The 12,132-nt window shown below is 32.5% G+C and overlaps 1 protein-coding gene across 1 annotated transcript in view; it reads right to left on the minus strand.

Annotated features, from left to right (window-relative positions):
- LOC114341160 (zinc finger protein 420-like) overlaps positions 1 to 12,132 on the minus strand; it is a 60,725-nt gene that overhangs the window by 13,371 nt on the left and 35,222 nt on the right. The window contains exon 3 of the mRNA XM_050660067.1: positions 10,592 to 10,879. Within this exon, the coding sequence (XP_050516024.1) occupies positions 10,592 to 10,879 (288 nt within the window). The remainder of the gene's footprint in view (positions 1 to 10,591; positions 10,880 to 12,132) is intronic.

The raw sequence follows: 12,132 nt of genomic DNA on the forward strand, positions 1-12,132 counted from the left end.
TACCAGAATACTATAAAAAAAAATCATATCGAAACGTGTTTTATTCGATAAATCGATTAATTTAGTTTTCAAACAAACTATGTTAGTCACGTGATTGTATTTAAAGGTGGAGAAAGGCTTGGTAGTACGTCATCACCGCGCGCGATTTGAAAATTAGACTCAACATCATTTTAGCTCCTGTGATATTTTTAAAGAAAAAAATAGCAAAAATAGCTGCAAACCAAGGTTTGATTGAAATAGTTATGCTAAATGATCTTAAAAGCTAAATCATAAACTTTTTTGTTTAAATATTGGTATTATTTTCATTACTTTTACGTGAAATACATCTAATTTTACGACGTCCATAAAATACAGTGAGCAAAATTCAAGCGATAGGTACGTATTTAACTAACACCGTTGTAAAACTTTGTTTTCCAAAATATTTCTCAAAATTTAACCAAAGGAAGTTATTTCTGTGTCGTGATTATTACGTGAAATAAACGTACATTTGCGATGTAACCGACATTCACAACTATTATAAAAACATGTACTATATTCGTCATTATGATTTTATATTATTCTCATGACAAACATGTATAAAGGAAGCACTAATATATAGGTGAATGATTTGGCACTGAAATACGTTTTTTTCCTGTCATAAATCACCGAGTTACGTATTCGTTGAAATTTGCAGTAAATTTAAAGTAATCATCACGTAACTGGGCTCAAGTCTGTTTGCTGGGCTTTGGTTTACGTTATTATGGTTGTTGGGGTAGTTTATTTTTACGTGAGGTTGGTTATCAAAAATAATTCCGACGGAACGTGGCGCGACATTCTGAGTGAAATAGAAGAATGTAACAGAAAAAGATAAAAATTGAAGATGGAATTCAACGCAACGTGAAATAGAGAAATTTCTGTCAAAATTTGTTATTTATGACCCTTAAGATAATACCAAATCCAAAAATTTATTATCCTGTGGATCGTTTTGTGTTTTGCCATAAACTATCGGTAAAATAACACGCTTCAAAGAAAAATAGAAGCTTAAACAAGACCCTTAAACTGGCCAACCGAGGGTACGATCAGTGTCGTGGTAATTGTGTGGTCAAATGACGTTTTGTTTTAATTTTTATCATTGTGTGAATTAACCAACCTACTAATATTTTTAACGCTACTACTGGAGGGGTGTACCTTTTTGGGTACTTTTATTCTTAGGGACATATGCTTCGAATTGTCTTCGACACATTTCATCAATTGATCACAAAGTAAATATTTACTAATTTTGCAGTATTGTAGTGTGGTAACTGCGCTCTTTTTCTTTTCCACTATATTATATCTCTGTTTGCCGACGTTTACATTGGTAAACTGCTGAAGCGCGCTTCAACACGCGCTTCCAACACTTAAATATCCATATCTTGTTTATTAATTGATTAAATACAACAAAAAGTGTACCTACTCATCTGATAGATGATATCTGACTCGCTTGATTAAACTTAATAATTATTAATTGATCATCTCATGTTATTTTTATGTATTTAATCCATGTATGTTTGTTTATATATTTGCACTTTCAATATCATAGTTTGTAAATGCATTATCAAAATATGCTTTACGCCGAATTGGAAGAATTTACGGTGTCACCTAAATGGCGTGTGACCCAGTTCTCCTTACCTTGCGGTTATGTTGTAATTGTTTAATCAAAAGAATATCGTATTAAGTATCAAACTCTTAATATTTTTATAGAAAGGATTTTTAGACGTTTTTGAACATTGAGTTAAATGCCGTTACAATGTTTGGAACAATATTCATATCTCTTGACCAAACACCTACTCAACGGAAACTGTTTGACACCGTCAAGACTGAACTACTAGCCCGTCAAGATGCAGGTGAACAAGATCTAATAATTAAATATATCAATAACGTACCAAAAATTGTCCAAAGGAACCAAAAAAACCACTAAACCCGGGCAAGCTATCTCTTTATTACCAAAACGTTAGAGGACTCCGTACCAAATTAACTGATTTAAGTATTAATGTGTCAAACTGTGTCTACGATGTAATCATTTTTACAGAAACTTGGCTTACTGCCGATTTCAATGATGTTGAACTTGGATTGACAAATTACAACATTTTCAGACAAGATCGTACACCTGAATCTAGCAAATTTGTAAGAGGAGGAGGAGTTTTAATAGCCACTAAGAAGAAATTTTCCGTAAAAATTATTCCGTCAGATTCCTCCATTGAGCAACTTTTTGTTCACTTGTGTGGTAAGTTTATCTTGGGAGCATTGTATATTCCACCAAAATCTACACCTAACAAGTACCAAGTGCACTTCGATCAGCTTATTAGTATAGGTGAACAATATTCAAATTCTAAATTACACCTCTTTGGTGACTACAACCTGCCATCAGCTGATTGGGAACTTGAAGACTTTTGCTCATCGGCAACTGCTAAACCTAATACATCGTTTGCAGAAACGGAGGCGATTGGTGTTATCTCAAATATGTGTGCTCTTCATAATCTATTCCAATCAAATAACATTGTCAATTCTAGAGGCGCTATTCTAGACCTTGTTCTCTCATCAGAAGAGCTTGTGATAACCTCGGCAGTTGATATATTGATTCCTCCAGACTTATATCATCCTCCACTTGAAACTATCTTACAGCTACACTTTGATCAAAACACTACTGCAAGTGATGGTGAATACTACTATGATTTTCATAAAGCTACTCTTCCTTGCATTTATCAATACTTAGAAGCAATTGATTGGGACAGTCTTATAAGTGATAAAGAACTTTCCGAGATGATAGGTACTTTCTATGATATTCTTTACTGTGTGCTTAATATGTATGTTCCATTGAAAAAAGTTTGTACAAAGAAATTTCCTGGTTGGTATTCTAGTGAACTTACACAATTAATACGTGACAAAAAGACTGCCCATTTAATTTACAAGAGTAACAGGTCTCCTGAGAATTATGCAGGTTTTAGTCAACTTAGAGCTCAGTGCAAAATTTTATCAAAAAATTGTTATGCTAATTATATACATTCAACTGAGATTTCGATTAAAGCTAATCCAAAAAATTTTTGGAAATTTGTAAACAGTAAGAAAGAAAATAATAGTATGCCTGTCTCAATGTCACTCAACAATACACTAGCCTCTAATGGCAACGATATTGCAAATTTATTTGCTAGCCATTTCTCTTCAGTTTTTAGTAATAAAACTCTTAAGCATAATGACAATTTAATACAGTCTAAGGTCTATGTATCTTCCTATATTATACCAATTTCAAAAATATACGAAAAACTTTCAACTCTTAATGTCAATAAGGGACCTGGGCCAGATGGTATTTCTCCCATTTTTCTTAAACGATTCTCTTTTATTCTGTCTCGGCCGCTTTATCATATTTTTAATAAATCCCTTCAGTTGGAGGAATTTCCTGACTTTTGGAAACTATCCTCTGTCACTCCAATTTACAAAGCAGGTAATAAAGCTGACATAACGAATTATCGTCCTATTTCTATTCTCGGCACAATTCCCAAGGTATTTGAGAGTATTGTTACTGATTACCTTAATTATGACTGCTCTTGGATACTAAATTCTCAACAGTTCGGATTTTCTTGTGGTAAATCAGCAGAACTTAGTTTGTTGCTTTATGTTGATACCTTGTCTGAAGCTTTGGAGAGGGGGTTGCAGATTGATTCAGTGTATACTGACTTCTCCAAGGCTTTTGATAGGGTGAACCATGATCTTTTGTTACATAAGCTCAAATTATATGGCATAGAAGGTTCTGTGTTGAAGTGGTTGGGCAGTTACCTAACAAATAGAACACAGCAGGTTAGGGTTAATCATCATTACTCCAACACTTTTCTAGTAACCTCTGGTGTACCTCAGGGCTCTCATTTGGGTCCACTTTTGTTTAACCGGTGTATTAACGACATCGTCACCTGCTTCTCTAACACTTCTGCTCTCTTATTCGCTGATGATCTTAAATGTTATCAAATCATTAATAATCAAGATGATGCAATATCATTGCAATCAGATTTAGATAATTTAGCCAACTGTTGTCTTGATAATGGGATGGATTTGAATGTCAACAAGTGTCACATTATCCGGTTTTGTCGGAATCATCATTTATCAGTATTTAATTATACCATAAATGATCAATTATTGGATACGGTAGACTCAATTAAAGATTTAGGTGTTGTTCTTGATTCCTCTCTGAGCTTTAACCATCACATCAACAATATTACTCAAAGATCCATGAAAATGCTTGGCTTTGTTAAAAGGACAACTCGTGATTTCACGAACGTGTTCGCTATTAAAATGCTCTATTGTTCTTTAGTCAGGACGCACCTTGACTACTTTTCTCCAGTTTGGTCCCCACATTATTTACACCTCAAGAACAAACTTGATAGTGTTCAACATAATTTTCTTAGATATATTGGGTTCAAAAAACACATCAATTATAATTATACAGATATGGAACGATTTTTGAATATCTCTTCTCTGGATGTCCGTAGGAAGCGTAAAGATCTTACAGTATTGTTTAATATTATCAATGGCATATATTACTGCCCTGAACTCCTTGCTAAAATATTGTTGTTTGTTCCACCACGATCAACAAGACAAATTCAAACCTTTCATATTTCTTTTCATAGATATAATTACTCATATTTTACTTTTGTTCCTAGAACACTAAGACTTGCTAACTCCCTAGGTGAACTTTTACTTTTTGGTAACTCTGTTGATGTTTTTAAGAACCATTTAACCAAATTAAATATTTAGCAATGTCATAACCTTGTTATTTGTTAGTAATTAATGTTTTGTAATTATTTTACTTTGTCATGTCTTTTTAAATGTTTTGTACTCTCTCATTTTATTCTTATATATTCAAAACTGTAATTATCAATATCTTATTAATGTATTACCGAATTGGGCTTGCCCGTATAAATAAATAAATATTCTGATATCCCAAACCCATTTTGGTAATTTATTATGAACAAGCTAATTTTTCGTGTCTAGCTTCATTTTGACGAGACGCCCAACTTTTGTCCTTACAACAATTTTCGTTTATGGTAGGTAGCTAACAGGGGACAGTGCCTATCTCGGCCCAAGAAACAGGTAGGTCTTTTAAAAATGTCCCAAGTCGGCGCAAATAATAAAACTGCCCGATATAAAATATACCAGCTCGGCTCATGGTATAATAATTGTTACTATCAAATAATTTTACATCTCAATGGAAAAAAATACAGATAATTTTGATCAGATTTTGAATCAGATGTTAAGTAGTTTTGTAAAAGGTAATCAGAAAATTCTTTATTTTAAAATGGATAAAAAGCTGAACCTTTACCGTAATACATAGAAGCTAAATTAGGTAAAATTTCAAGATAAAAACCCAAACAGTCAATTGCCCGATTTCATCAACGATAACTAAGCAGTTGCCTTAATTCTTATCGATAATTCTTATCGATAGGAACCTCCTAAGTCAATACTTAAAAACAATAGCGTTTCATAACTAAAAGAACTGCTTATCTAGGAAATTCTTTCCTAGGTATTAATTCGGGTACGTTTGAGCTATTTTTGATAAATAAAAAGAAGAATAAGATGACATTTCCTTACTTTTTCGATTATTTGTCATTATAATTTGTTTGCCTATTTGGTTTTATTTAGTTTTGTACTGTTATAGTTATTTTATTTAGTAGTTAGTTATTTGTGAATTAAGTTTGTATAATATAATAAATATTATAGTCTTGTATGTTATTTGTATATGTACAGGGAAATGGAGGAAAAGAAAAGAGTTGTTTTCACATATGACAAAAAATTAAAGTTAGTTGAATTGTCATTAATGAAATAATTTTAAAATAAATAATATGTTGAAAATTGCTTTTTATTATTAATTTTTAATAACACACTGTTAGTGATATTTATCATGAATGGGTTTTTGAAACACAACACTAGTTTGTTAGGTAGTAGGTAGACTACATAATTTTGTCAATATACCTATAAAAAACTCCAAATGATTTTCTATATTTTCCAACACATATTATATTATTAATATAACAGATAATACAAAATTACAACTAATGTACCTAATATTACAGAATAACAGAAAAATTAAGGTAAGAAGCAAATTATTGACAAACGTCACAAGTACATTAGTTAAAATTGTAAAAATATAACTTGACTGACAACGATAAGTAAATACCTAAAGTTTAGGGAGATCTAAAACCGTATCCTAACGTAAGGCAATGCTTAAGCGGTTTAGGCAATTCTTATCGTATGGTGAAATCCGTTTTAGAGTTAGGAAGTACCTAAACCCACTTAGGTAATTCTTAAATATTTAAGTATCGTTGGTGAAATCGGGCAAATATGTCTCAAACATCTACCAAGCTTTATCCTATGTATCAGTAGCGAAATCGATTACACGGCCAACATTTCCAACCAAGAGAAACTGTTTCTTAAATTCCAAACAACCCAAAATTTCTATACCCTATTGAAAGAAGGGATATTTTATAAGTAGGATGTTTTTCTATGTTAATAAGAAATTTTTCCTAATCTAAAATTCCAAGATAAAATTATTATTATACCTACTAATGAGGTACTAATACCTACCTGCTAATCTTCGAGTCGACCTGGGGGGTTTTTAAAATGTACCTGGCGTATCATAAAGGACTAAAGTATTATAGTGAGCCGAGATGGTTATACTCCCTAACAGGAGTATACTCCCACCTATATTAGTTCTACATCATCTGGACCATCTCAGAGTGGTTGGGGGTAGTTACCCCCTACGATAGGGGTTGATGAAGTAAACACTACTCACAGTATATTCATTTATTATCAACTCGGAGTACGACTGTAAAGAGTTGGTGTGCTAATATGTACGTTCACCCTCTGGGGTATCTCAATTATCAATGATGATTGATCACGCAATGAAATTAGAATGCCTGCCGATGTTTTCTGTGTATATAAATAAAAAAGAAAGTGTTGAAATTATTTATGCTGAGTCGGCTTTGGCCATGAATTAGGAATATGTAATATTGAATCGCAGGATTCCCATATAGCACACAACGTCCGATGGACGTCCATATAACGTACAATTAAAGTCCAAACGTCCATGGACCAAAACTGGACGTAATATGTACGTCCATTACGCGACGTCCATTGGACGTTTGATTTCAACGTACATTGGACATCCATTTGTGGTCCATGGAGATTTTACACAAAATGCGACTATTATTATGAGTAATTATATATAGCTTCTTGTTTTAATCAAAGCAATATTATTAGTAGAATACAAGGAGCTTCTAATAAATGTAGTCACATATTTTTTCATCATCGAATTAAAACACCGAACCACTAAAATTATTTTAATTAAACCTATATAATATTAGATGATGATAAAACGATGGTTATAAACTTTTTCAGAATAACGGAGCTACATCGCGCATCGGTAATTATATAACTTAGAATAATTAGACACTATAGTATTTTTACTACAAAAACGTTATTACGTAGGTCAAAATTTTTGACGTAAGAGAACTGTCAAAACATTAGAATGTGACTTTTCATTATTGCCGTGTTTATAATAAACATAGCAATAATGAAAAGTCACATTCTAATGTTTTGACAGTTCTCTTACGTCAAAAATTTTGACCTACGTAATAACGTTTTTGTAGTAAAAATACTATACCAATTTAAATCTTAAATGTGCATTTTGTAACTCTTAAATTTCCCGCCAAACTAAATGAGAATCTTCTTGACAACGTTGTCGCTCTTCACGCTATCGGTCGTAAAAGGTAGTACTAGGCAGGTACTTTTAGGGGATTATCGCTGTTAATTGTTGTGGAATACTGAAGGAGGATGTATTTATGATAATTCACAGAATGGCAAACCCGCTGGCAATATACAATCGTACTGACTCTCAAGTTCTAAGAAATAATGTTTGGAAGGAACAGAACAGAAATAAACCTCTTTTAATGTGCATGCATCATAGGGCGCCATTATCTGAATTTTGTCTTTATTAAGTTATTACATACAATATAACACATCCTGTGATATATTTGTGTTTGCTGTTTATCGTGTAAGTGCAATCGTGCATTAATGAAGTTCCTATAGTAAAGTATACATAATAAAGTTATAATAAAGAGAAATAAAAAAGGTATTTTGTATAATATTTTAAAGTATAAGTTTAGTATTATAGGAACTATTTCCTATACCTAAAGGCTTTTTGCTATGTATGTATTCAAAAAATTATGGACACTCGATTGCTTTCTGAAAAGTGCTCTACAAAAATGTCCATAAGACGTACATTGAATGTACATCAGATGTACATAAAATGTACACTGAAAGCTTCAACAACGTACACTGTACGTTTGTAGCGGACGTTCTATGGACGTCCAATTTTGTGAACTCTGGACGTTCGTTGGACGTCCATCGGATGTCCATTGTACCTTCGTCCAATTGAACGTCCATTGGACGTTCCAATGTACACAGATGTACGTCCATTGGATGTCCATAAAACGTACTTGTGCTATCTGGGTTGACAACTGGTACACTTGTGTGGAGTAATCTGGGCCACGTAATATGTATAATAAACAAACGTGTATTTGTTTACCAAGGACATAAATTTTAAAAGAATGTGTCTTGCTCTTAATTTGATGCTTAATAATGGATGCTGTGAATCCCAATACACACCGGAATAGGAATAGATGTGAGCTGCGCGTCACACCGGAGAAGGAATGCAGAATTCATTTGGGGCTTAAACTACAGAGTTGCCACAGTTGTTTTAAATATTGACTGGTTTATTTTGAAACGTTGTTTACTTGAATCATTGCTTAAACGAGTTGCATGTAATTATTTAAAATTTGTAAATTTTAAACGGCGATTTAACAATGTACGGTTACTATAAATACTTTATAGTAGTGATGTAACGAATGTCGTTTTTTGAACATTCGCGAATACGAATGCGAATATATAATAACGACATTCGCGAATGCGGATGCGAATGTTCAGTTTTTTTTAATTTGTTTCTATTTTTGAAATGTTTTCTAAATTTATAATGAGAAGTTAATTGATCTTTAGTGTAAATCAAGCTGAATCTTAAGCTTTATTACATTATACCAAATAATAAAACGTGAAGGCTGATAATCTGATTATACGAGGTTGTTACCTTTTTTTAATAAAAAAGATGAGAAAGAGAATAGATTTTGATTTTATTAATCTAACGTTATTTTCAAATTATTTTTTCTCTGATAACATTCGCACAAATTTTGCGAATGCGAACGCGAATATGCAAAAAGATGCGGATATTCGCGAATGCGAATACGAATATTCGTTACATCACTACTTTATAGGTACCTAGGTACCTACTATAGAAACAATCTAAACTGTTAACAGTCTAACTGAGTCTGTAATTCCCGTCTATGAATATTGTATTATACGAAATTGTTGATTTTAGACACTAATTTATGTTAAAAAAACCCTTAATTTATATTCTTTTATTTACACCCACTTTCAATTCATGTATATCATGTTTACATAATATTTACAATACCTAGTTAAAAATAAAAGTAAAATCTTTTGACCCAATAAAAGTAACGAAAAAGCACTTTTTTTTTGGAGTAATCTGGGCCACGTAATATGTATAATAAACAAACGTGTATTTGTTTACCAAGGACATAAATTTTAAAAGAATGTGTCTTGCTCTTAATTTGATGCTTAATAATGGATGCTGTGAATCCCAATACACACCGGAATAGGAATAGATGTGAGCTGCGCGTCACACCGGAGAAGGAATGCAGAATTCATTTGGGGCTTAAACTACAGAGTTGCCACAGTTGTTTTAAATATTGACTGGTTTATTTTGAAACGTTGTTTACTTGAATCATTGCTTAAACGAGTTGCATTATCCCCGTATAACAGGTTCCATTTCGACAGTCAGATATTTACAAAAATACATATCTGGATGAATGCATTCTCCTGAATGTTCGGTAGCGAAGGTCGTTCAGAAATAGAGCTGGGCGGATCCGTTTTTCTGGAATAACGTGTTTGGTATAAATCACGCGCGATTTTATAAATTAAATTAGTTATAGACAGAATTCCGAACTGTAAACTATTAAATAAATGGTCGAATATAAACCGAACTGAGTTTTATTTTAACAGCAATATCGCTATAATATAGTACTGTGCCCCGTTTCACTAGTGTGTGTTTCCACATGGGCTGTAAAACTAGAATTGTGTAAATACTGTTTGGAGCATATTTTGCATTTGAAAGGTTTTTCAACAGTATGCACCTTCATATGTGATTTTACACTAGCATTAAGTGAAAACGATTTTTTGCATAGTTTGCATTGGAAAGGTTTTTCACCAGTATGCACTCTCAAATGTACTATTAAACTACCCTTTTGTGAAAATTGCTTGGTGCAAATTCCACATTCAAATGTTTCACATATCGGTGTTTCACCAGTATGCCCTCTTATATGTCTTTGTAAAGTAAAACTATGTGAAAACTGTTTGCTGCATATGTTACAGGTAAAAGGCTTTTCATGACGGTGCAATGTCATATTATGTCTTTTTAAATCCGGCTTTCTTGAAAAATGTTTGGCGCATATTTTACACTCAAATGGTTTTTCACCAGTATGCACTCTCATATGTATAGTTAAATTTGAGTTTGTTGAAAACTGTTTTGTGCAAATTTCACATCTAAATGGTTTTTCTCCGGTGTGCACTCTCAAATGCCTTTTTAAACAAGAACTTCTTGTTAATTGTTTGGAGCAAAATTCACATCTAAAAGGATTTTCTTCTGTTTTCACATCCGTAGTAGCAGCAACGTTTTGGTTCAAAGTGTTTCCAGTACCGTTTAATAGATTGCCTGCATCATTTTGCATGTCTTCGCAAGAGACACCTAAAATAATAATTATCTATTAAATCAGTATAATATAACATAACGATAAGAAAATTAATAAATCATGATTCAAGAAGTCAAATTTGAGCTGGATGGGAAAAGCCTTTGGTTTATGTTATTATAGTTGTTGGGGTAGTTTACCCTTACGTGGGGTTGGTTATCAAAAATAATTCCGACGGAACGTGGCGCGACATTCTAAGTGAAATAGAATAATGTAACAAAAAAAGATAAAAACTGGAGACGGAATTCAACGCAACGTAAAATAGAGAAATTTCTGTCAAAATTTGTTATTTATGACCCTTAAGATAATACCAAATCCGTATTTACGGAGTCACCTAAATGGCGTGTGACCCAGTTCTCCTTACCTTGCGGTTATGTTGTAATTATTTAATCAAAAGAATAACGTATTAAGTATGAAACTCTTAATATTTTTATAGAAAGGATTTTTAGACGTTTTTGAACATTGAGTTAAATGCCGTTACAATGTTTGTAACAATATTCTGATATCCCAGGCCCATTTTGATAATTTATTACGAACAAGCTAATTTTTTGTGTCTAGCATCATTTTGACGAGACACACAACTTTTGTCCTTACAACAATTTTTGTTTAGGGTAGCTACCAGGAGTATACTCCCACCGGAATAGGAATAGATGTGAACTGCGCCCCAACCGGAGAAGGGATGTAGAATTCATTTGGGGCTGAAACTACAGAGTTGCAACAGTTGTTTTAAATATTTACTGCTGTATTTCGAAACGTTGTTTACTTGAATCATTGTTTATAACGAGTTGCATGTAATTATTTAAAATTTGTAAATTTTAAATGCCGATTTAACAATGTACGGTTACTATAAATACTTTATAGGTACCTATACTCCATCTAATTTACTTACCGTTGCACGTCATCCGCGTCATAGCCCGTGACGTCATATGAGATTAACACGAAATATTTAAGTGGTAGATGTGTTCTTTTTTAGAATCACTTTGTAGAGTACACTGGCATTACAGCCACTAGACATATTTTATTATATACGCTTAGAAATAATATTTAAAGATTTCTATTAATGTTAACTTAAAGAAATACACAATGTGTTTCATTTAATTTGTATAAATGGATTATAAAGCGTTTTTATGAAGCACATTTGTTCGGAATACACTGTAACTATTTACATTTATTTGAAAGTTGCGGTGATGACACTTCATATTTGTTTATATTCTTTACTATAAGTATCTGTTTAATTATATTTACTGTTTTT

Source organism: Diabrotica virgifera, chromosome 9 (assembly GCF_917563875.1).
Source record: "Diabrotica virgifera virgifera chromosome 9, PGI_DIABVI_V3a".
NCBI lineage: Eukaryota > Metazoa > Arthropoda > Insecta > Coleoptera > Chrysomelidae > Diabrotica > Diabrotica virgifera.